The sequence below is a fragment of the Seriola dumerili genome, unplaced genomic scaffold (genome assembly GCF_002260705.1).
Source record: "Seriola dumerili isolate Sdu_G_001 unplaced genomic scaffold, Sdu_1.0 BDQW01001387.1, whole genome shotgun sequence".
Classification (NCBI taxonomy): domain Eukaryota; kingdom Metazoa; phylum Chordata; class Actinopteri; order Carangiformes; family Carangidae; genus Seriola; species Seriola dumerili.
In genome coordinates this window covers 45,108-71,807 of record NW_019175642.1, presented here as the reverse complement: position 1 = coordinate 71,807, position 26,700 = coordinate 45,108, and the positions used below count along the sequence as shown (strand labels likewise).

The 26,700-nt window shown below is 41.4% G+C and overlaps 2 protein-coding genes across 2 annotated transcripts in view; one reads left to right on the top strand and one right to left on the bottom strand.

The window, feature by feature from the left end:
- The first annotated feature begins 548 nt into the window (after window positions 1-548).
- slc31a2 (solute carrier family 31 member 2) lies at window positions 549-7,426 on the top strand. Its single transcript, XM_022768011.1, has 4 exons — window positions 549-910; window positions 4,057-4,123; window positions 5,384-5,612; window positions 6,058-7,426. Exons 1-4 carry the CDS (start codon window positions 905-907, stop codon window positions 6,221-6,223), a joined length of 468 nt encoding a protein of 155 aa, XP_022623732.1. The 5' UTR covers window positions 549-904; the 3' UTR covers window positions 6,224-7,426.
- Window positions 7,427-8,353: 927 nt separating this feature from the next.
- The window catches only part of LOC111238476 (niban-like protein 1), a 31,679-nt gene continuing 13,332 nt past the window's right edge, over window positions 8,354-26,700 (bottom strand). Inside the window, exons 6-14 of the mRNA XM_022768010.1 lie at window positions 19,979-20,094; window positions 17,698-17,802; window positions 17,436-17,598; window positions 15,054-15,241; window positions 12,858-13,013; window positions 12,471-12,584; window positions 11,815-11,922; window positions 10,864-10,975; window positions 8,354-10,716 (exon numbers count right to left, since the gene is read on the bottom strand). Of these exons, the coding sequence (XP_022623731.1) occupies window positions 9,803-10,716; window positions 10,864-10,975; window positions 11,815-11,922; window positions 12,471-12,584; window positions 12,858-13,013; window positions 15,054-15,241; window positions 17,436-17,598; window positions 17,698-17,802; window positions 19,979-20,094 (1,976 nt within the window). The 3' untranslated portion in view covers window positions 8,354-9,802. The remainder of the gene's footprint in view (window positions 10,717-10,863; window positions 10,976-11,814; window positions 11,923-12,470; window positions 12,585-12,857; window positions 13,014-15,053; window positions 15,242-17,435; window positions 17,599-17,697; window positions 17,803-19,978; window positions 20,095-26,700) is intronic.

Sequence of the window (26,700 nt, the reverse complement as noted above, 5' to 3'; positions counted from 1 at the left end):
CTGCAAATGCACTAAATGCAGCTAGCTGAAGGTGTTCCAGGGTGACTAAAATGAAAATGAGGCTGGGATAATGATGTTTGCTGAGGCTGAGATAACAAACTCTGCAGCAAAGCACTTGATCCATTTGATAGAAACTGAAGTGGTTACATTTTGTAGGCCTATAAAATACACAGACCAGCTCTGAGACCATATAAAGAATGATGAAGTATATTTCCAGTTTAATTCATGTTTAGGGCATAAAATGGAAGTTAGTAACTTTATAGCCACAGAGGTTAACAGCTCTCTGTCAGACATGTGGAAGACAATATAACAATGCAGACAATACTGTATATGTAAATATTAAATACATAAATATTAAGATTTTCCACAATAATTTCCGCATGGCTTTGACGGTACAGTAAAAGTAGGCGAACAGGTACGAAGCCCTTCGGCTATCTCCGTCTATTACGTAACCAAAGCCACGCATGCGTGGTATCTCGTTGAAAAATGTCCGCCGACTACATTCCTCGGCTAACGTTAACTAAATCTGGGTTGTAATGTAAATATTTGTCAGTTGTTCCCACCCTGCTAGATGCGACGATAACATTTGGGTTTCCGCATGACTGGAACATGACTTCTGCCAATGTTTGGATTATTAATCGAACTGGGTCTTTGTTTCCAGTTATTAAAAAAACTCCACTAACCGTCAGCCCTCTGTTTATTGTTTTGCGTCACGCGGTAGTCTAGCGGCTATTCTGCTGAGTCGCTAGGTCTCTGGCCGCTGCTGTGGTACACCCATACACCGAGGAACAGGCTCGTACCAGCGGCACCTAACAGTCCGGGCAGTGAGCGGTGTGTGATGGGGAACTGGAGTTAGTAACTGCTGAAACTGTGGTGTTAGCCTCCGCTCAGCAAATTCACCACGATGCAGGTAAGTTGCGTGTTTGTAGTTTTTCCACCGTATCATTTATTTAGCTATGTGTTAAATGTAAAGTTATTTAGCATTTTAAAAGTCAAAGTGTGGTGTTGAGTCACTCACTGTGAGGACAACATGTGATATTGACTCTAGGGAGTTGGACAAAAGAGGAACACTAGTAATACTTGGTAAGTTTTGACCCACTAAAACTGTGCAGTCAGTTTGGAGAGTAGATGATAAGTTAGCTGTAACACTAGCTTCACCTGTCACAGCTACCTCTGAAACCTTTAGGCTTGTTTTAAAGGGTCTATTGAACTAAGGTTGAGCTTAAATAACTAAAGTATAACACTTAAGACAATTTGCATTGGCCCATTAAGCGAATTAACTTAATTTTGAAAACTAATTGAACTCACATGTGATTTACATTATTGTCAGGCAGTTTCCAAAGTGAACCAGCGATTTGATTAAAATTTCAGTTTAGTACAACACAGTCAATCCGCTGACTGCATTAGTACACAGACACAGCATTATACATATTTATCATAATCCTCATTTTACTTTATTTGAAAAGGTAGACTTTTGATTGCAGTCAGGTTATTCTGATGCACTAAAACACATTTGATGAATTAAATTTATGTTTTTATGTTTATGTATTTTATTTTTTTACCCCCCCCCCCCCCCAAAAAAAAAAAATAAATAAATAAATGCTTCATTTCAGTTGCAATATTTTATGGTTGGAATAATAATTAAATGTTATGATATACTTTGAAAAACTCTGCATGGGTAAAAGGGTTAGGTTTACATGCAAAAAATACACAGACACAGCCTTCTGAAAGGGTAGTGAGTGTTTGCAGTAGAAACAGTAGTCTCAGAGTGCAGTCTCAACATTCACCTGGCAATCGAACGCCTGAGTTTCTTAAGCAGTTTGAAAGATAAGCTCACAATGATCACCAGCCTGGACTCGAGCCGGATTGTTGATTCAAGTTGTCTGTATTTAACTTTCTATGTGATGTTTTCAAGTTTCCTCAAATACTTCTGTCCTCTGTATCACCATTACTGTACTTCTGCACTGTTTAAACACTTGGTGCGTGGACCTTGCACCATATTTAATTGTTGAAGCTGTTCATGATTATCATATTAATCACAAAGTTTACTGTTAAAGTAAAAAAAAAAAAAAGGGAGTAGGATTAGGAAAGTTTTTGACTTCTTCTGACTCCTTCTTGAGCATAGATTACCTGAATTATTCACTGGGATTCTGATAAGTCTGCTGTTGTTTTTTTTCTTGATTATATGTTTTATGTTGTTTTTAACAGGTTTGAAATAAATCAGATCAGTCAATCACAGGACTCTACAACTCTAATGATGCAACTCCAAGTAACATGATGTTCATAACTCTCACTACTCTGCAGAACTAGTTCTTCCTCTTTTTCCAGCTCTCACTTTTGTTTATTGAAAGGGTCACTCTGTGTATTACAACCTGGATGTTATTTTTCTAGGTTTGGTCATCATTTCCAATAATAACATTGATCTCACCAAGTTAATTGCTAAGATTTGGGAGCATGGTGACATCACTAAAAAGCTGTCTGGCAGGGAAAGAAACCCAAGCAGTCTGACAAACAACAAGACATGCTTGGAAGAAAAAAAACTAAGGTAAACAGATCTTTTTAAACACCTGTCACCGTTTACACTTCATATTTGACCTAATTTATTTAGTGTAGTGCATTTTAGGTGCACCTACTTAAAGTTTTACCTCCAACCTAATCATAAACTGTTTGTTCACAACCTGTCTGATCATCTGATTGCTGTTTCTTTCCTGCTGGATGCCATTGTAGTGATGTCACTGCCCAGCAGTTAGCATGGTCAGTACAATGTTATCATAACCGATAGAGATGATGACCAAAGCTTTAGGAAACAGGAGCCATGTTGGAGTTTTCCTTTTGATGACTTTGCCTTTAGTTGTTGAAAGTGAGGTGGTTTTAAAAAATCATTCTCTGCCAGACACCCTTGGTTACATGATATACACCTGTGACCTTTTAAACAAGAACGCCTCTCACACTACATACTTTTATGTACAATGGTATACCATGGGTGAGAGCTGCAGCACTTTTAGTAGTCTTTGAAGTGACAGATAATTCTGATAATTGCTGCTCATATGTTGCCAGAACAATCTCTTGCTCATCATGTCAGCTGTGCAAAACTATTACTGTTAGATATTCAACTTAAAGTGATAGAAAACAGAGAATAACAGGAAAAATCCTCACACTAAAGAAGCTGCTTTGCTTCATAAATGACTTAGATAATTCATTGATCATAAATGTAAAATAATAATAAATATTCTATGAATCACTAATATGTAGATTCATCAGCCCAGTTGTTGAGGCATTAATGTGCATTAATGACATCGCAGGCTCCAATTAGACCTTCACCATTATGCAGCTGGTGAGAGACAGTCATGCATGGACAGCTGGTGACTTTGCAGGGACAAGGTGGTGAGAGTCTGGCAGGGACTGGGCAGCTGACACACACACACACACACACACACACACACACACACACACACACACAAACAGTACATTCCTCTGTCAGTCACATATCTACAGCAGCAGGGCAGAACAGAGGGTGCTTTTGTGGGACAATACTTACTGTAATTGTGAGGTAAGATCAGATGAATAGATTTTTGTTTGGAACAGTGGAAAACATTTTTTTTATTTAAGGAATTCAAAATTGAATATGGTGAACAGAAGAGGTTTTGAGGGCAGCATAAAGGAATACAGAGGTAATTGTCCACACAGGTATTAGGAATTATCTACAAGACAAGCGCTGAAACAGGAGTCAAACACTGTCTCTCCCTGTCCTCTGAAATTCTATTCTGTGTAATCTTTTTATTTGCCTTATTGTATTTGATGATCTGGGCCTTGTGAGAAAAAGTAAAAAAGAGAGTATAAAGGTCGCTCGGATCTGTAATCCAAGACGAGGAATCAGACTGGCAGAAAAAGAGTTCTTAGACAACTGATCTTGTTGGGAAAGAGGACTGAGGTCAGCATTGTTGTTACACCTGCACGTGCATTAATTATGTTTTCAGATTTAGAAAGGTGCATCAGAAGTTAAACAGCACTCAGCTGTGTTGGGAGGATTTTAATCATTTTCTCATTTTTCTTTAGATGACTTTTGGGGTGTCGAGCAGCGTGACGCTGCTGTTTGACTTCTGGGATGTGCACGGACCTGCAGGTAAGCCTCAAACAGTGCCTCCACTTCTAAGGGACATGTGCCAGTAATGGGAGCTCTTTGAAACCAGTCAAACTGGTCAGAGCATCCACTATAGCACATACTATAATGTTGAGCCAACATTGCTCAATAAAGTTTCTATAGTTTCTATAAGGTGAAACTTGAGCAAGTGCATTCATGAACTTCCAGTATGTTTAAAAGCCTCTAGGCTTGAGAGGTGGTTCTGAAAAGTTTTCCTTTGTGGAGAACAGCAGCTTTGATTCACAACAGTTACACTGGATTCAAATGGTGACCCAGTCTCTCAGCAAAACATGCATGAGACCTCTCAAGGTACTCCTGGAGCATGAACCTCCTTCTCACTGTCAGTCAGTGTGGTCAGTATCAGAGCCAATACTGCAGTTCTGAGGCAAATATCAATTATTTTGAAAGATTTTTTTTAATCATCAATTATTCATTTAGTAAGAAGGTCCATTTTTTGTTTGATGAAGAGCTGTGACCAAGATAAAGTATATATAAACATGTTTTTCTATTTAAAAAAAAAAGAAAAAAAAGATTTACTTCATATGACAAAATATTCCAAACTTTGCAGTGTTTCTGGTGTGATATTACAATCAGCTGTACCTCAGTTTGCCCCATCCTCAATGAAATTAGCATTATTTAGCCAAAATATCCAAGTTATGATTTAGCTCAGAACCTGACCAACATCACAACTCTGTACTAAAAAGTATTGAGACTTCCAGCGCTACTATATACTGCATTTTATATTTCAGCCAACATTCAGTATATGCAATATATGACACCAGTATATTTGTGAAGAGCTGAAACTAGCCAACAGTATTATCCACTGTAACTGTTATGAATCTAATCTGTCAACACCAGCTGCTCTGTGAGACAGAGCCACCAATGTTTTGTTTGTGAGGTGAGCGTTTGACACACAGCTCTCATATCTGTGAGAAAGGTTCTTCACTGGAAACGAGACTGCAGGAAATCACTGCACCCTGCCAAGAAATGGTCCAGCACATAATCTGTGTTCAAATCACAACTTCATGCACTTGCAATATGTTGGTTAATGAGCTTTAGAGATGCTGGTATGTTGTTACTTTTGGTTTCCAGTCTATATGGAAACAGAAGGAAATTTCTTTATGCTAACTTGCTTTCTGCTCTAGCTTCATATTTAGTGCAAACATATGAGAGTGTGTATATATATATATATGTGTGTGTGTGTGTGAGTTCACTGTGTGTGTGGTGTGTTTGTGTCTGCAGGCATGGTGCTGTCGGTGTTCGTGGTCTTGCTGCTGACAGTTTTCTACGAGGTGCTCAAAGTGTGGAGGGTGTGGCTGGGAAGAAGCTCTAAGCTGGCCCCGCCTCATTGTCCGGACGCCGCCTCCCTGCCCTCCCACAGTGACAGCATCTCCGTACTGGAGAGCAGCCCCTCCGAATCCTCGCTGACGCCCATGGCGTCACACCCCCCGGTGTCAAACACCAGGAGCAGGTCAGGGCCCTTATGAAATACAATTAGGTTGAAAAATACGCTGTTATATTCTCAGTGCTATCTTGACTGATTAACCAGTTTTGATTAAAGCAAACGGTTGAGTGATTTCTCTGAGTGTTACAGGTTTGTCATCTGGGTGGAGCTGCTTTGCTTCTACATTAGTCCCACTTTTTTTCCTGTTGTAGCGGTGTATGTGTTTCATACTGAGTGGTGTCGCGTCTCATTCCCTGGAGACTGATTGTTGACCTCCCTCTCTGTTAAGCGTCACCTACTCTGTCATGGTTGATAACGTGATATGTGGCCTGACTCTTTGACCGGCTAAATCTACTTTATAACACCTTGTTCAGACTGAATCAACAGTATTTTTTACAGCATTGATCCTCTCAGTTGGATGAAATATAATCTGTGTAACTCGTTCATTCCCGTCTCTCCTCGTCCTCCTCAGCTGGTTGCTGCACTGTATCCAGACAGTTCTCCACATGCTGCAGGTGTCTCTTGGCTACATGCTGATGCTGTGTGTCATGTCCTACAACACCTGGATCTTCCTCGGGGTCATCGTGGGCTCTGTCCTTGGTTATTTCATCTCATTTCCTCTGCTGGGTCAGAACTGATGGTATGGGCCGCTCTGAAACTCAAATAAAGAGGAGAAGAGGTCTTTTTTTTTTTTCTCCCTGAGTTAAAAGGATCACATTCTCTGGATTCTAAATGGAAAACTATTTGGTTGACTAATTTCTGCATGTTGTTCCATTGCTCTCAGCACAGTATTTGTCAAATTTTAACAGTTGGGAAGCACAAAAGCGAAATCAATGACTTTTATGCTGAAGAATGTGCTGTGCAACATTAAGTGTGGCATAAAACTGATCTGGGTCTTTACCGGTCACCAGTTTCAGTCTTTGGTCTCTCTTCTCCTCAAAAAAAGATATTTTTGTAGTTTCTCTTCTCAAACAGCAAACATCTGAGCAAGACTTAAGTAATGCATATGAAAAATGTTTTAGTGTCCAAGGGGGAAGTGCTATTTGCTTGAACTCTTTTGTTTATTTATCCTAAAAGAATATACACAGATTCAAAGAGGAGAAATGCAGTGGAATGGGAAAGTCATCCATAGCTTGTTACGTACTACAGTTGCTTCCGTAACTTTAAGTTTTCCTGGTCTGCACTGACAGACGCTATTAACAACTACATTTTACTAAGTAAATTTTTATGCTATGACACTACAGATGATTCAGAAATTTCCAAGATTTCTCATCAGTAAAAGTAAAATTCATCCTGAAGACTTTTAAGCTTTGGACTGCTTAAAGAAGAACACTTTGTGGGTGGAAACAACAGCATTTTTAAACTATTTAATACTGAATTTCAATCTTTTTTGCAGTTGTGAAACATAAAAGCGGACTTGTACTTTTAACAGAGATTTTCAGTCACAGATCATGAGACTATATTTTGTTAGTTTGAGGAACTGAATCATTTTAAGTTCGTAAACTTCTCTCGTGTCACCTAGGTTCATTTACAGATCAGTCATTCTCACATGTTAATCAGGGCAGTGAAAGTAGATCATGTGGTTCTGTGGCAGTCGCTGACAAACCACCAACCTTAAAATAAATAAATAAATAAAGTGAGTGCCTTGTAACTTACCATTTCAGATGTTTTCTATTGAAATATGCGCCTCTTCTCTTTTGAGAGAGGACTTTCAACTATTTTTGTAACTGATCCTGACAATAGAAACATGTCTGATCGTTTGAGTTTTACTGTTGCATTTTCCTGAATGAAAAATCTCAAAGAATGATTGACAAAAATAAAGAGTGAAATTGATGAAATCATTTTATTCATCCATATATTTTCTTATATATTTAAGAAGACAAAGGCAAGCTGTTGAAACCTGCATGTTGACACACCACACAGAACAGGCTTTATAATAAATAAACAGGAGAAGGTGACTGTCCTCTGTTGGAAGTAATGGCAGCAAAGTCAAAATGTGCCTCGGATACAGTGGCAATAGGTGACTTCACAACAGGACACTGACTCATGACGAGACGAGAAAGAATTGCAACTCTCTTCTCAACATTTAACATTAAATCGCAGCGTGGTCTGTTAACTACACATAGTACATAAGTGGAAATAATTCACCCATTAGAGCGTGTGATGCAGACAACAAAAACAGAAATGTGGCAGGTTCTACAGTTTCCTATGCTTTTTTACAAAAAAACTGATGTAAATACAAATTCATAGGACGTTTCCTGGAAAGGTCTGTGTCATTTGGGACCAATTATAGTGAACGTGGAGGCATACAATTTGAAATTGTACTTTGTTTACCTAAAATTTTTATTCTATTATTCTGTCTCTCCATACTTTAATACTCCCATTGGTACCTCTGTATGCTCTATACAGCAGCGTCATGTCTGTCCATCCTTTTAGAGGGATCCCTCCTCTTTTCCATATAAAAGGAGAAAGTCAAGAAAGAGCAACCTTTCCTGACTTTCTCCTTTTGTTTATGTTAAAGATTTTTTTGTGGCTAGGTTTTCTTTCTTTTTGTGTAAATCAAGGGATCAAAAGCTTGAAACTGTTGTCTGTTGTACAGACTATAAAAAAAAATTTTGTAATTTCTGACATCTGGCTATATATATAACATACTAATATATATATATATATATATAGTTTGGCGCTATTTATAATAATATATGTATGTACTATTATATATCATATATTTATACTATACTAGATAATATATATATATATTTATATGTGAAACAGCTAAGGATAACATTCATCTTATGTCTATTCTCTGTAGTAAACACTATTTAATATTAAATAGTTAATTCCAGGAAACATCCTAGAAAACTATTAGTAAATTACACACCCTTAAAACAAAGCATAAACAGTTAGTTACAGACTGATTTATTTTAAGAATTAAAGTCTGATGTTTAGAGTTTATCAAACCTCTTGGTTTTATGGAACACTTGAATCATCAATGTTTTCCTATGCATGAACAAATGTCTTTCACAAGGACAAATGTCAGTGATACAGTCACTGATACAGGACATTAAACTCAGTTCATCCCTGTCACATAAAACCAAACCAAAAATCTGTACAGCTCCATACCAATATATCAGTGAATGTGTATGATTTTGGGTGAACTGCTCCATTGACCCAGAAAAGTTTGATGAAATAAAACAGTTTTTAAATAGAGGAGGAGACACTGATATGTGTAATTCAAAGTACTGGAGTGATAGAGCATCAGAAACCAACATTAAGAATCCCCCTCATAAGTAGAGTCCTGCAAGTTAAAGAGCCATTACGTATCATCTTGGTCGTCTACACCCACAGGCAAAGTCGCAAGAAACAATGTGTTCTGGTTATTTTCCCCCACAGATGTCAAAAAACAAAACCATCTTGCTTTTAAAATCACTGAGGAAGTAATAATCATTCCATGACAGTTTGTACTGAAAGGTGTTGAAACTTAAAGGCCATTTTCAAATATAGGAAATGATTGCAAAGTAAACAAATTACATATTTAAAAATACACTTTACAAAAATAGAAAGCAATATTTGAAAAAAAAAAAAAAAAGTAATTAAAATAATCATACAAATACAGAAAGACGGATTATAGCACCCCCTGCTGCCCAGGTAGAGGCTGTGATCATTCACCTGCACTAGAGTTAAAGGCACAATCTGTAACTTACTTAACCATATGAATGTGAGATATATTGAGAGTAATACAGGGCTGATTTGCTGCCGTGTTTACAGACGTTACTGATGTAAACAAACTCTTAACATCATTTTGAAAACATTCATACCTCAGGTGTAGCTGTTGTTTAGTGTTGCTCCCTCGTTCCGTAAATTTAAAAAAGTGGATTATCACTTTAAAATCCCTTATTGTGATGGAGCCTTACTTGTATAAATCAGATATGTGGAATTCAGTGTCATATACAGAGTATTAAAAAAAAAAAAAATCATTAAGATCCATGAAGCTGCATAGAGATGAACCATTCACCAAAGAAATGTCTCAAAAAAGTCTAGGGGAGGAAGGGAGAGCTGGTTTTGGTTGGTGTGCAACAATAAAGACGAGGCAACGCTTTGAATTAAACATTTAAATCCAATCCAAGTTCACTCCACTGATCTCCCATCACATGTCACGCACACTCTGATGTGTTCTCTCTGCGGTTTTCTCCAGTTTCACTGTTGTGTGCATCGTCTTCCTACGCTAAAATCACTTCCACTTCCACCGGGTCGATGATTTTGTCCTCTCCACCCAAACCGTTAGTGATTGGCTGGGCCACGCCTTCTTCCAACTTCTCATTGGTTGGTGACTGGAAACCGCTGTCATCATGCCTGCCGGAGTCTGTAGCCAGCGGTGGCGGTGGTGACGACTCGGAATCTGATTCTGCTGCTGCAAAGACCTCAGCAATCCGTCCAGTGCCATCTTCCTGCACCGCTATCTCTGTTTCCTCAATGGCGTTCTTGATGGCTACTTCCTCCTGAAGCTCCTTATGAGCTTCCTGCTTCTTGCTTCCTACCAGCTGCTGGAGCATTGTCTGCGGGGACATCTTGTCTTGTGGAGACTTCCTGGGGATGTCCTCCACCTTAGTGGTGACATGTGTCACCTGCTCCTGCAACCCATCTTCCAAGATGATGAAGCCGGCGGTGGGCTCCGTCCCGTTGGTCGTGTCGCTCTCCTCTTCCTCTGACTCTGGCTCCACCTCTACAATCGGATTAATTAGGCCCCTGATTTCATTCACGCTGTCAGGAGACTTGGGACTCTCAAGAGGCTCTGGGTCCTCCCTATCCTCCCCTCCATCCTCCCTTTTTTCCTCAGACACCTCGGCGTCCTCCTCAGGGATAAGATCCACTCCAGGAACCTCCAGACAGGACTCGTAGGCCAGGGGGAGCCCGTCCAGCTGGATCATGGACACCACTTGCCTGCGTCTTCTCCCAGAGCCCCCTCCTTCAATACCGCCGCCCAGAGAGCCCTCTCGCTCATCGTCCCCAAATTTGGTGGCCCAGTCCACCGGGGGGGTTTCTCCAAGCAGGTGCAGGTTGGGGTCACTGTTTGTGAGAACGATGCTGTCCCTGTAGAGATTGTGTCGCCTCTGGACAGCTGCCTCCTTCACAGCTGGACACAGGAAGAAAAAAGAGAATCAATCACCGTGTCAGGAAACACTAAATGGACTGGATAATGGACTGATATATCATTGCTTACTACTACTACTGCTGCCATGGCAACAACAATTTCGAAATCTTATTTTCATTTGGCCCTCACCCATCATTATGTCCTTGGTGACCGACTGCAGCACCACCTCCTCGAAGATATTTTCCACCAGCAGGAAACGGGAGAAGTCCTCAAATATCAGCTCTTTGAAGCGCGGCAGCTCCTGGGCAAGGAGGGGACAGTAATGAGCTTCTGCCTACTGCAACTTATTGCAATTAATATTTCTGATCCCTTCAGTTAGCGCTCGTCACTGGGCATCCCTGCATGTGTTTGCAGGAAGGGCTGATTCAAACTGGCTAGAGATGCGTGATAACTGCAGGATTCAGAAACGAAGATGTTTTAACTAATCTATAGGCGCTGATTCTAATGCAGTGGATGACAATACAAATGACGTATTGAAGTATTACTTCCTGTTGATGTACTGTATGTGCATATGTTGCATTGTTAATGTTTTTATTGCAAAATCAAAACGTGTTTGTGGGTTCAAAGTTGATAGAGGGCAGGAACCACAGAGTGTCTCTTATATTCTGTGCAGTTGGACTGATTGGATGTTACATTTTAGGGTCAAAAACAAAGTACTAGTAATAACTCAATGCTTTGTAAACAATGGCTGTAAATTAAACGAACAAAGAAAATTTTTGCAAACAAAGGTGTTGTCTTGAAATCAGCTGTTGTTCAAGTTTTATTATTTGTTGTTGTTTTTATTGTTTTTTTTTTTAAATCTTCTTAGTGTTGCTACTTTCTCTTGTGAATTTCAGCAGTGATGTGGTTCAGCTCAGTGGGTCGTGGAGGCTGCACAGCCAGTCACTGATGTCATTTATAATTTTCTTTCCACACTCATGGTTAGGAGAATTTCTAGCTAAGGCTTTGGTTTCCGGTCCTTGACCTGCATCACAGAGGGGGGGCTGGAATTCAGAGTACTTTCTCCCTTGCTATTAGGTGGAAAAAGTCACAATACTGTAGTAAAAAAGGAAATGTGAGTCTGTATCAGGTGCTACTCACAGGTGAGCAGGATGGCGAGAGCTGCTGGAGCATGTATGGGATGATGATCTGCAGCAGAGCCTCTCTGAAGAACTTCTTGCGCACTGTGCTGCTGTCATAGTCGTATTTCTGACAGGGAAAGATCAGAGATGCATCTAGAGCTCAGTGACTCAAAACAAGCTTTTTCTACTCGTTGCACAAACCATATTTACCTTAGCAACTCACATGTTTCAACAGGAACATTTTATTCTGGCCCTGCTGAAACCTCTGTTTACCTCTGGAGATGAATAAATACAGTGTATCCAGATGTTGTCTCTCTGAATGAACCTCTGACAGATTTCTGCTGATGAGTCTTTTTAAATGATATTGACCAGATCAAGCGTGATAGCAATGCCACACCCATCATAGCAACAACTGGCTTATCCTGGAATATTAGCATTTCAAAATAATGTTTAAAGCTGTGACGGCTACACATGAAATCTAAATAACCTTCACTGTATTAGATTGGAGGAAGAAAACTCAAAATAAAACCATTTGAATGGGTAGGTACTGTTTTATAGTATTATTCTTTATTCTCAAATAGTGAAACATTTCTTTTTACTTGTCATCCTTTCGTCCATCCCTCCATCTGTTTGTCTACTCCAGTACGTTAGTTTTTTTTAACTTGTCTGTTTTACCTTGAGAACCCTGTCCTGGCATCGCTGGATGGTCTTGCACATGTCGTTTTCTCCCTGGGCCTCCAAAGACTGGTGAAGCAGCTGCTCAAATGTGTACACTGAATTGTCCATTTGCTGTCAAAATAAGAATAAAAAAAAAAAAAAAAGTTATACAGAAGCACTTATACAGGGCTTCAGCTCAGTTTCTTTAAGAATGGTCGTATTGTTTTTGTCCAGCAGGTGGGAGTAGAGTGTTGACTACAGGCAGGACAGGTTGCTGGTGTGTGCTGTCTTAGGAACTAGGGAGTGTTTTCAGGCAGTCTGACATGCTGATTCTCAGTACATGCTGATTCTCAGTACATGCTGATTCTTTGTGTTGAAACAGAGAAAAGGACTGTGACACCTCACCTCCCTCATGAGGATCTGAGCTCTGCTGATAAACACGGAGGGACTGGAGACGTCAAACCTCTGCTGCAGCCCCTCCAGATTGAGCTGCTCCACTTTCTCGTAGCAGCTCTGCATCTTCACGGGGTGAAAGGCGAGCATGGAAAGTCTCTCCATGAGCTGAGGGGAAGAAAGATAGAGGAGCGCAGCATTGATCAGAGTGGTACGAGCATCATAAAAGAAATATTTAGACCAAAGTGTGAAAAAAGGACGAGTTGATTGTTTAGGATCAGCCACCGGGGGGCGGCTGACTTTTGATTTGAGACGAGCACTAACATGACCTAATGTCTTTAGATGCACAAGTTAGACAATGCTCCTCCTAACAATATATCCATATTCAACTAGATTTTGGTCTTAACTCAAGTGTATGTAACCAAGTTAAAACATAATAACTCATCAATTCATCAATCTTTAATTTAATTGTTGCTGTCATGTGTATGGCTTTGTGAGGTTTCTTCTTCTGCTTTGATCCTGTGATCATGCAAAGCAGTTTTGCTTTTTTGACAGTAGGTGATGGGTAACACAAGTGTGAGGGCTTTGGCTTTTGGGTGACAGTAAACTGGATCTTCTGTTACAACCAATGCTGCAAGTAACAGTGTTTGTTAGCTTCACCAAGGAGGTTATGTTTTCATCTGTGTCTGACTGTTTGTTCATCTGTCAGCAGGACTAAGCATAAAGTGCCAAACCAATTTGCGCCAAACTTGGTGGAGGAACGGGGCATGGGCCAAGGAAGAACCTATTACAAGTTGATGCAGCTCCAGTTAAAGGGGTAAATCTCTTTATCGCAGTCCTCAACATTATTTTACTTCGGCAGAGGTATGCGCTCTCCTGAGTACAATTCTAGTTAAAGCTGTAGTCTTTAAAGTATATTATCTCAATCAAAGGACTGTGATGTGGGCGCATTGCCAAGGGGGAAAGGCATTAGGGTGCAATGTGTAAAATGTATTTGGGAGTAATGAGGAAAGTTTTCACTGACAGCTGTTTGATTGTGTGCAATGCTTGTATGACAGCTGGTCCTGAGAAGTTTCCACGCTGAGACTCTGCTCAGCCAGAGCTGTGAGAAGTTTTGAGGTGCTGAGGATGCTGCACCAACCCCACCCCCAGGTGACTGAGGTGTATTTGTATCATTGTTATAATAATTTTTTACTGTTGCAATACACTCCACTCTCTCTGTACTCTGTATTACCTATGCTCTGTTGTGGCAGGAAGGTTTGACCTATATCCAGGAAGGAATAGGAATAAAATCACATCAAAATAATATTGTGAAGGATCATGATACAGGAAGCACAGCAGCCTAACGTTATAACATTATATGAGAAAAGGGCTATTTGTAAGTTTTGTCTGCCACCGTGGAGCATCTGCCACCATCACATTAACGGGAGGTTGTAACACGTCCTCTGAGCAGCGCTAGATCGCTACAGTGACTCAAACCACGTAACTGAACCGGGGCTAGCTGGTTGGCATCCTTTTACAGTAGAATAAGAGAAGTGATAGAAATAGAAGCAAAACAAGAGTTAACATGGGTGTTGCTTTCCACCACTGGAGACAGCTGTTGAATGAAGTCTGATACCGAACTCTCAACGTTTCGTCTAGACTGGTCAGTAAACAGCAGTTAATGCTAATGTCGGCTATGTAGCAATAGCAAAACTTACAAATTAGCTCCTTGACTGATTTGTTAATGTAACAAAAATATAAAGGGCCTGTTGAAGTCAGATGCATGTCCAGGAAGTGTTCTTTTGAGCTAGCTAACCCCGCAGCCTCACTGAGTCTTTTAGCCTCTTGTAGCTCATTGTTTTGATTTTAGAGCAAAAGTGCTGTAGCCTGTGGTTCAGTCTCATCGCTCTCATCGACCTTGTTTCCATCAGCAGCAGGCAGCTGTTTTTCACTTCAACTGTTTTGACATAACTTATTAAGGTCATATACGTATATCAGGGCCGTGTGTCTGTCAGCTTGTTGTAGATTTCTTATCGCACTTGGTGGCCAAAAACACATTAATGCTGCTTGGAGGTGCTCAGCGGACAGTAACAACACCCCCCTGTTTTCCTTCTATATTGGTTATCATATAAACTTGTGTTACCAGAGATGTCAGATTACTCTGAACCATCATACACTCATTAATGTACAGGAACAAAGATTTTGAACCAACAAAGCATCACTCACGTCTCCCAGTTTGTCCTTGCCCCCTCCATTGAGCGAGTTCTTGCTGATCTCCACCATCTCTCTGAAGAAAACCTCCCTGACCTCAGAGAAACCTCTGCTGGTGGGCTCCATCAGGGCCTCCAGGATGGAGCTAATGTAGGGCTGCACGTTGTTCCGTAGAAGCTGTTCCGCCTTGGGCAACACCAGAGCTGCACACCAGCAGCAGTGCATGGAGGACGGAAAAAGAACATATTCATGTTTAGTTGTTTGCAGTTTGTAAGTAAGTGACACGTGAAGTCAAAGCATGAAGAAAAATAAAGGCATGGCTCTGGCTTCTTCTGAACTACCTAAAATCATCACAATGTAGAGTGTATTGTTTAATGCCAGGTTGAAATGGTTGGTATGTATGCAATGACAATTAAGTAAACACATTTGTGCTGATTCTGTGGGAGCGCTCTCAGATACACCCAATTGTTAGACCTGTAACCTCTGTTCCAAAAGAAACAGAGAAAATAAAATTCACAGCCAAGATTACGCCTCTCAGACATCTGCACTACTCTCATGTAAAGTGAACCAGCGTCGTGTTGCACAGTTGACTTGTACTTTCAAGTCCTATCTGTGGGATAAAGTCACAAACAGCCGATATAGTGCAGGTGATGGAATGTAGTTCTGCCACTTCAGCTCAATGGGAAACAGTACGCATGAAAAAGAAATGAGCAGCCTGTGCCAAGTTAACCTTTAAGTAGAAAGTTGACAGGCTCACCACTGAAAGGGTGGATGCTCTGGTGCCGTAGAAGCCAGCTAATCAAACAGAGTGAGCGGGGGACAGAGGAATGAAAGAGAAAAGGAAACAACAGACTTAAATACAAAGCTAAAGCTGTGAGGTCAAAGCACAGAGACTAAAACAAGAGGTGGAAAATGTCAGATATGGCAGGGACATTTGGTTTCAGAGGCCCTGTCAGTCCAAATGTCCAAACAAACTTGAGCACTTGACCACACTGATCGCTTTGCTCTGCCAATAATCCCTGAGCCAGAAACCACAGCTACATCTCACTGAGGCAAACAGTAGGTGAACAATGAAGCAAGGGAAGATCATGTTACACAGCACAGCAAGCATCAAGTGAACCAAGTCATTTTGCACAGCACAATGAACATGTGTGGTAAACTGAGGTGGTCTTCGGTAACAAGAACATTAAATATGATATATTTCTTTCTTTCTTTATTCCTTCCTTCCTATCCACTGCTCTGAATTTAATTTATTTTGTTATATGTAAAAATAATAATAACTTGAAAACTAAATGTAGCCATGTTTTGACCCATAGGCTTAAATGTCTTACAATATACAAAATGTGGAATGGGAATTAAAAGCGAACATATGGTACATTAGTGGTGTACCTGTGATAACATATCACCCATTTCTACCTCTAAGTGCTGGACAAAGCTGCAGGTACGTTGCTATCACAGTGACTGTGGTGTCAGCATGATGTTTACAGCCCAGTAATGGGATTTATTGCAAGTGCCCCTGCAGACTTTAGAAGTTCAAAAAACAAGATCAGCAATAATTTATCAACGGTGAAGCATATGGAGCACAGTGATAGTTCAGCCTGGCCACTGACGTCCTGCTTGCATTAGGTGATTAGCATCCGCTGCTTCATTCATCAGCTGCTTGGCTACCAGATGACTAATAACGTCCAATCAAATTCATACAGGTGTAGAGCATAGTCAGTTTAACCCCTGCTGATACCTTCATGCCAAAACCAACCGTAGCTGCCATAGCTACCATGACCTCAACATCCTGATGTACTATGTTTTTGGTTTTGTTAAAGGTCCCTTATTTTACTCTTCTCCTGTGTTTTATTTGAAGTGTTGATCAAGCTCTCTCAAGCTTCTCTCCGGAGAAACAACAGGTTGGTGAGCCAACCAGAAGAGAGGAGGCTCTGAGCCTCTCTTCTGATTGGCTGACTGTTTTCTAAGTGATCAGATAAAAATATAGCAGATTGCAGGTAAACACTCAGAGAAACCAAATCCTTCAAGATTGGATGGTGGGTCCAGGTGGGTGGGGAATGGCTGAGAGTGGTGACTGCTTTGTTGTGACATCACAAAGTTACCGAAGTCCTGACGGCTGGTTTTAAGGCTCAGTTTCTGAATACAGGCTTTGTGCATTTCTCTGTGGACTTTTGATACTTTCACAGTATTAATATAGAACCTGGACCTGCTTTATAATCAAACAACACATGGAAATCTGCCTTTATACTAAACACCTTCCTATAAATGTCTCTGACTGGGGTTTTGTCAAAGTGAAGCATATGGAGCCCCGTGACTATGACTATGTCTGCAGAATTGGAAAAAAACAATTCATTGTCCAAAAGAAAAAAAGACTTTTATATGTAGATCTTTGGTCACCTCGTATCTTGCCGCTGACATGTTCTTTAGACGTGATGATCTGGTCCATGTCGGTTCGCAGTCTGGCGTCCAGTGAAGCTCTCTGGGCCTCGCAGGCTTCCGCCAGTGCATCATACCGAGCGGTGGTTTGAGACAACACCTGCCTGTACACAGCATCGGAGATCTGGAGGAGAGAGTCGTTCAAGGACGTCATTGGTTTGGACTTGTTTGCTTGTCTCCTGTATTTGTGCCGCAGTGCACTGTTATATACATAGGAACTCACCAACATCCAGTTCCTCTGCCTCTGCTGCATTTTCCCCTTCAGACGAGGACCAATCACGTTTCTTAGGTCGGGGTGAAGGGTCTCCATCACCAGATTAGCTAGAATCTGTACACACACAACGTACAGCACTCATGTATTTGCACTATTTTGTATGTATTTTGTATTTTTATGTGTAGGTAAATAAAATAAAAAAGATCCTGCACGGCTTTCAGTGCAAAACAGGATAATACATCTTGTACAGGACTGGCTTCTCCCTAATGTTCTTGTAGTTCATAATGTGAGGTCAGTCCCACCTTTTGACCAGTTATAGGATGTTATAGTTACCATGGCAACGTGCCAACTGGGGGATTTTTACACAAGAGGTGTAGTCAAAAAACAACCAATATCCTCCACCCAAAGAAAAACAAAAATAAACCTTTAAAAAAAGGTACAGCCTCTCCTGTGTGGTTACATGGATACAGTGGGGTGATTGAGATGATACCCAGCTGGAAAAAGGAGAGGCAGGAAGGCTGGTCTTAGTGGTACTGCCCTCACAACTCACAAACACACACACACACACTTAAAGCTCTGCACCTCCATGAGGTTTTAACTAAGCTAAACTAAATATTTGAAAAACATGTTGCTGGGAAAGAAATGGCTGTGACAAAAGCAGGGTCATTTTTCCACACAGGAACAGAGAGGCCTGACAAACAAAAGGTATATTGTAGCTTGTTTGACTAAAAGCTTGTTTGTCTGGAAATTAAATTATGTTTTCTCTGTATTACCGTTCCACTGGTGACTGTGACTGATGTTACCTCAGTCTGATATCTCACATCTTTAAAAACTGTAAGGCCATAATAACTTACTCAACTCTCACACACTTTAATTATTAATGTTTTTCTTTTCTACAGCGGCTTCAGAAATAATCAGACCCCTTCACTTTTTGCATATTTTATTGTTTTGTAAATTGAATTCCGAATGGAAAAATTTGCCATTTTTGCCCATCACTGTAGATTAAAAATCAAAAACAAAAACAAAAGTCTCTCTGCTGTGGCACTCCGGATTTGGGTTAGGTGCATCATATTTTCTTTAATTATCCTTTCTAAATCTTTGAATGTTCACAGGAACACTGTGGCCTCCGTAAAATAGAAGATGTTTGGAACGACCAGGACTCTTCCTACAGTACGCTGAATAATCGGGCGAGAAGGGCCTTAGTCAGGGATAAAAATATTAATCATTTTAACTTTAACATGTCCATGTAGCTCAGTAAATACTGTTAAGTTCAAGGAGCTAGAAAGACACGGAGGTACAAACAGGAAACAGATTTAATGAAGAAAAGGTGACTGCCACAAACACGCAGAGAGGCTGTGCAGCTCTGGCAGGAGACTGAAAGAGACTCATTCAGAGGGGAGACCTCGGTCAACAGTGTGTGAGTGTATAGGTGTGTGTGTGAGGGGTGGGGTCTTGTTGCTGTCTCTTTGAAGGTCTTGTGTAGGTGCGTTCTTGTTCTGAAGTGTGAGGAGAGGGTGTATGTTTTCTTCAGCTACACTCACTGAGAGAAAGCGTTTCTCTGGAAAGCAGCCCTGCCTCGGAAAAGTCATTCTCAGACAGTGCGTGTCATCCATCATAGTGTCATCTGAAGAGGTTGAACTATGGCCCTGACCTGAACTCTGGACATGTTCTCACAATGACTGTTTGAAAATAGTTCCTGAAAATGTCTTCTACCTCTCACCTGCAGCACACCTGCTATTTGAGTCACATTAACCTCAGTGTAAATCTACCTCCCATGAGGGAAACATAAGCTGCGTCAAGGTTGGTTCTTCCGAGTGTCGTAGGGCTGTAAAGGTGGTTCCTTCTTAGAACCTGCAGGCAGGACCGAACCTCCCAAAATTAGGTAGTTTAAAGCTACTGGTGCATTTATGTTCTCCTCGTAAACTCGTAATGTCAAACATTTCCAAGCGTTTCGTCTGGAAGTTGGCATTAAACAGCCAGCAACGTCTACACACTGTGTCAGTAGGAAAGTTTACAGTTTTACGAAATGGAAAAAGCTGTAGACCCATTTATCAGTGGATAAATAGAGACTTTAAAGGATCCAGCCTATCATGTTCTCCAGATGTAAGGGAATGTGCTTGTTTGGTGCAGGCTCCAGCAAAAATCATTTTTCAGTGAAAATTCCCACAAAAATCATGATCTTATCTGCCAAAATAATCGCAACATGATTATTCTATTGCTCATCATTCAGCCCTAATTCAGCCTCTGAAAATGGGACAGTGCTGTACTGTGATTGATCTGAGATCCTGACCTGTGGGGGGGCTCCGCACATCATGTCCCAGGTCCCATAGTGTCCCTCGGCTTGTCTGTGACGTCTCACAGCGTCAGTGAAGGCTGGAGTCTGAACAGTGCAGTCCTCTGACAGACCTGTTGGGGGCGGGAGAGAGCAGAGCAGATGCTTGGTAACGTTACTGAAACAAGCCCCCACCCCCCTTTTCCCCTCGTCCAAAGGAAAACACAATTGGCTGAAAGTGTCTTAGTAACAAGATGGTGTGATTTTTTTTTTTCTTGGCTTTGATGTCAGGTCTCAGAATGCTCTGCTACAACCAAATGGACGTTTACTTGGTATGAGCTACTTGGATGTTTGGACATTTCACTGACTCCCACACTAACAACAGTTTCCGTAACAACTGAGTCACCTCTGTGGGACGGTCTCAGAGTATAATTTTGGTCAGTCACAGTTGCTGGAGTCTAGGACAGCTCATGCACACTCGGCCCCTATCACACACTACTGTGTCATCCCTCCAAACAGGAAGATGTTGGCTTGTTGAAGGACAGATTTCATGTGGTTGCTATAGTTACTGCCCCTCCCAGCTAACAGGACAATAGAGGCAGCTCACAAAGCACCCTGTAACATGCGTGTGCTTTTAGGAAGTTGGTTCTTAACGTTTGGTTTTTGTTTAAGTAATAAAAATACACCACGAGCTGAAGAGCTCTGCCTCTCTCAAGGCCGCAGCACTGAGGGACAGTGCTGAAAGTCATACATCCCTCACAAGAGTATAAACAGGTGTATGGAATAAAACATCTCTATAATTAGCACTTTGTCCTTCAGAGCAGTTCTTCCTTTAAATTGAAAGTGACTCATGTTTCAGTGTTTTCTCCTGTGGCAACAACAAAGAGTCTGTCCTTCTGATTTTTAACCCAGCCCTTATTATTGAAATGTTATTCACCATTATTTATTGTGGACAACAATAAGGAAAAACTTCAACCACAGCAGCCAAAGCTTTTTGAAAGGTGCACCCCTGGGCTTGTTACTGAGCCCAAACACTTGTACTTCTTTCAACATATTTCCATTTTGCAGTGGTGGAGGAAATGCTGGGACCATTTGTATGTGACTGTTATGCTGAAAGGCGGCTGACATGGACCCAGATATTGTAAGGACATGCCTCTGTGGGCCCAGCATTCCTTCACACACACACACACACACACACACACACACACACACACACACACAAATTAAAAAAAACACTCCACAAATACTTTATTAGGAACACAGTACTAATACTGGGTAGAGCCTCTGTTTGTTCTCGAAATAGCCTCAATTCTCTGTGACATGGACTCCATAAAAAATGTTGTTAAACTTCTCTCTTAGACACATCATTTCTGCAGATTCAGATCAGCTGCACATTCATGATGTGAATCTACCACATGTGATGTGTTCTACCACATCAGGAAGTTGTTCTATTCGGATTCAGATGTGGTGACACTGAAGTACTGAACACACTTTCATGTTCATGAAACCAGCTTGAGACCACTTTTGCTTTGTGACATTGAGCGGTGAGCATTAACCTGCTGGAAGTTGCCATTAGAAGATGGTAAACTGTGGCCAGAAGGGGCACAAGTCAGGTGGGGTTAATGGATTCATGCTGTTGATGCCAAATTCTGACCCGACCATGTGCTGTCTCAGCAGAAATTCAGATTCACCAGACCAGGCTACTTTTTCCGGTCTTCAACTGTCCAGTGCTGATGAGTCTGTGTCTCGGGTTTCTGTTCTTGGCTGACAGGAGAGGAACCTGACATGGTCTTCTGTTGTTGTAGTCCATCCACCTCAAGGTTGGACATGTTCGTTTTCTGCTGACCGCAGTTGAAAAGAGTGGTTATCTGAGTTGCCGCCTTTATGTCAGCTCCAACCAGTCTGGTCATTCTCGTCTGACCTCTCTCATCAACAAGGTGTTTCCTCCACAGAGCTGCCTCTCACTGGATGCTTTTGGTTTTCTCACCATTCTGAGTAAAAAAACTCTAGAGGCTGTTGTTTGTTAAAATCTCCGGAGATCAGCAGTTTCAGAAATACTCAAACCAGCCTGCCTGGCACCAACAATCATGACATGCTCATGAGATCACATTATTTTCCTCATTCTGAAGCTCCTGCTGCCACACGATTGGTTGATTGGATGATTGCATGAAAAGCAGGCGTACAGGTGTTCCTAATTAAACGCTTGGTGAGTATATGTGGTTGGTAATGCTGTTCTAGACTTTTCAGCGTCCACTCTTGCTGTTTTTTTTGGGGTTTTTTTTTTTGGCTGATTGTTGTTGAGGTCCCAACAAATCAGATGACAGACGTGCAGTTTCCTGGACTGCACGATGCATGACTTGGGTGGTTTACCCTCAGCCTTTTTGCCAGAGTGTCTGTCAAGTTGTTTTGTCTGTCTGTGACTCAGAGGAGGTTGACAAAGACAGGAAGTGGCCAAGAAGTAAGGAGAGTGGGGGGGGGGGGCAGAGCCAGACGGGAAGCCGTCTCTGCTCCCAGCTCAGTAACTCTGTGCTGACAGGCTGAGGTTTGGTGTGTTAGCTTGTTTTGGCACGAGTCTTCATGTGAATTCACTGGACACTGAAGTTAGAAGCACAGTGGGAAAATAACTGCCTTGTTGGTAGGTGACCGGCCATCATGGCTGACTGATGACTTGCTATTCTCATACTATTCTACAAAGAACAACGACAACACAACATAACAAGTGCTTTTGACCGGGCACTTTTCCCATGAATATAATTTATTTGCACGGTTTCACATGCCTGAATCCCAATGGAAAATCTTACTAGCTTCTTGTCAAAAATGAAATGAAATTTTAGCATAAATTATAATTGCATAATTTGTATTAGTTGTATAAACATGCACCAATGTTATTCTGCCTGATATTTGTCCCTGCTTTAGCCAAGAACAACTCATCCTGTAGAAGAAACTTGGTGCATACAGCCTGCTACTGTTTGATCACCAGCTGATTAACATCATGCCTGCCACCTTGTGCGGCAGGCTTTCCCGCCCTCACTGCTCTGTATCATGCAGAACACCGGCACAGTGAAACCGAGCATAGCCAATGCAAATGTTGACAGAGGAGGAAGAAGATACTGTGTGGAGCTGAGGTAGGAAGAGCAAGCATCAACCAACACAGCTTAGCCTTGTCGTTCAAGCAAACCTACACCAGACATTCCCATGTGAGAGTCTCAATATTTTTTAATGGAACTGTAACTTTCAAAACCACCATCAAAAAGCACATTAGAAGTGAAATCGGATATTGAATCCTAACCGTAGAGTTTGGAGAGTTTTGCATCTTACGGCATTTTCCACTTGCCACCAACCTCTTTATGTTTTTGCATTTTACTCATGTTCGCTAGCTAGTTGCAACAGTAATAGGAACACAGTGCATGCAGATCGAGCAGTTAAGCAGGTGATGATGGACTACTGACCTAATGTAGTTCCTGTTGTGGGCATGAGAGGAAGTTATGAGGAAAGGCTTCAACAGCCTGGTTGTTGTTTGGTTTTCACTCTCTACAATCCAAATCAGTGTTGTGTTGTAAAATATACACTGGGGTCCAAAAGTCTGAAGCCACTTTCCCATTCACTTGAATAGGAAATGCACAATGTACCAATTTCACTCTTTCTAAAAACTTCAACAGAACTTGAACAGTTTATGGGAAGTGTTTCTGACTCTAGGGCCAGATCACCAGTGTGAAATGCCTGAAGGTGAATTCTTCTACATTTTCAGCTTGTTGCTCAATTGAGGAGAAATTTCCTGTCGGTGCCAACAGAAAGAAGAAAATATTTTTTGATTAACTGCCTGCCCCATAAACCCCTACACATTCTCTATGTGTCTGAAGCACGCTAGATCAAGGAGCAGATTACAGTCTCTCTGCACTCTCTCTCTCTCTGTGTGTGTGTGTGTGTGTGTGTGTGTGTGTGTGTGTGTGTGTGTCCTCTGTATAAATAGCACATGTGGCAGCATTTACCACGGTCTTTTTATTTGAGGCATTTCCCTCCCTGCCTTGCTCACCAAGCTCTGGTTGGTGGGATTTTAGCAGCAGCCAGGGACGAGTTCCCAGGCCTTCACATCCACAAATGTGTGTGTACAGTAGGTTTCTGCATTTGACATTTTAATACCTATTAAGCATTTGCATGTCAAATATAGTCTGATTAGACTTCAGCTTCAAGCCACCTGCGTTCATGTCGGAGCAGGTTTTAAACGATTCTTTCACATACACACACACACACACACGCACGCACGCTGCTGCTGCTGCTGCTGCTGCCACCGACATGCATGAGTAGGATTTCCCCATATGGTGCAGCCCTATGGAGCCAGCAAAACCCACAGTACAATAAACACTCACTGAAACATACCATCAGCCACAGATATCACAAACACATGACTGAATGAGGTGGTTTTTGCAGATGCCTGTCTGCAGTAGTTTAAAAGAAACCAATGCTGAAGAGCCTGTATGGTTTATTTTGTATATTAGCAAACACTATATTGTCTGGTAGAGAACATAAATGTCGAAATGTTGAATAATGCTGAGAAACACACTGCTCTGCTACTGACAAGCCATAAAACCTGGGTTGAAATGGTCTTTCATCAACCTTCATTGCAGGTCTCTTTTTGCTGAGTGGAATCAGTCTGAGGTCTGTGGATCAGAGCAGAGGGCTGCTGACTGATTTTAAAGGCTGTGGGGGTGGAGACTGGGCTGTGATTGATGGTTCAGGGGCAGCTTGAAGCAAGTCTTCGACTACTAATGTGTTGCCCTGCAGCCTGCGTCAGACTGCCTGCTGAACTGCTGCCTGCTGGTCACAGAAAAAACTGGGAATGAATAATTATTTTCATTATCAATTCACCATGCTTTGGAGAGCCCAAGATGATGTTCTCATGTTACTTGTTTTTTCTTGATCACAACATCATCGTGTTTACCTGTCAAGTTAATTACGGCCTACTGGGTCCAATTTCAGCCACTATAACATTTCACTGATCCGATCAAAGGGGCTAAGTTTTCGCCGCCGCTGAGCGTGGTTTCTTGCTGGGAGCGGGTGCTGCTGATTGTTTCAACCATCAGTGTCTTTATAATGGAAGAGGTTATACTACGCCCAGTTAATGCTAATGTTAGCTATGTAGCAATAAGAAAACTTACAAATAGCTCTTTTAATTATAAAAATACATAGACATTGTGACTCCACTCTACTCTAGTGAGCTTTGAGTCATTTTCACCACCATTGGCATAAGCTTCTCCCGGTTTGGATTCCTTCAGTGATAGTCGCTCAGGAGATCAAACCGGTATAACTGTTAAAAACAGTTATAAAAAAGCAGTTTCACATTTAAAGTCAGTGTTTTGCCGATGCTGTACGGTGGACACGAGACGTCAGGGAAGAGTTGGGAGCTGAGACTGCTGCTAACCTTTGTTTTTAATGGTACTTTAATAACTTATGAACCAGACGTCCAGGAGGTTTCTACCGGCGGCCGAGTTATCCGCAAAGGTGTCCTCCTCTCCACAACAAACAGACCAAGGGACTAAAACCAGTAGAAACACAGAATACAGCAGTTTCACTTCAAAAATGAGTGATTCACCGATGCAGTTCAGCAGACAGAGGAAGTCTCAGAGTTGGATGGGAGTTGATCTGTCAGGCCTTTATCTCTGATGACTTAAGATCCAGACGTCCACTGACTAAATTCCTTTATCTGGTTAAAATATATAGTTGAAAACAACCAATGTGAAAGAACTGTATCTTAAAAATGTGGCTTAAAATTGGATAGAAGTCAATTTTGAGGTTCTGGCAGACAACCACAACGCATGCATGCACATAGATATATGACATCACTTACAGGTGACCAAATGACAAGGAGTGTTACCATGATTAAAATCACAGATTTTTCTAGGTTTGAGAATTGCTGGAAAAGTTTGGGATAATGTAAGAACACAACTCAACAAAATATTTGTTGACATTTTAGGTTTGAATTTATGTTTGGACTTTTGTCACTTCCTGTTTTATTTTGTAGTTTCCTTGTGTGTCTCAATGTTTTTACTTTCGGTCTTGGTCCTGTTTCTGTGTGGTGATTGTCTGCCCCGCCCTAATGTGTTTCACCTGTGTTCAATCACGCTTGACTCCCTTGTGTCTATATAGTCTCTGTGCTCCCCTTTGTCTGTGTCAGTTCGTCTGTTCATGTCTGGTTTGTCCTCAGTCTGTTCATGTTGCCTGTTCATGTCTCCTGTTGTCATCCCCTGTGGTTCCTCGTGTTTTGGCCTGCTGTTTAAGTTTCTTGTGTAACCCTCGTGCTTCGGTTTATTTTTCTGTGGTTCACCAGTAGGTTCTTCTGTTAATAAACATTTTTTTGCACCTCATTCCCCTGTGTTGGCTGCATTTGGGTCCAGCCTTACCCGCACCGTGACAATCGTTACATACTGTAACTTTAAATGGATTTGTGGGAACATAACCTGCCTGATTATCTGATCCTTCATGCTGCCCCATCCATTGTGAAGCTGAATCACCACCGCCCAACACCTCAGCAACAGAGCTGGTGTGTAAGATGTTACACACTCGCTCTGTATTCACCTGCAGTGGTGCAAACATTCAGACTGACAGGCAGACTGATGGGATGTCTGTCTGTCTGTCTGCAGCTTTGCACAACACTGCAGAGAGGTCACCTGTTAACTGATCTGATTAACAGGACACTTTGCAAATCACCTTGTTAAAGAGATGCAAAGCAGCAGCTGATCATT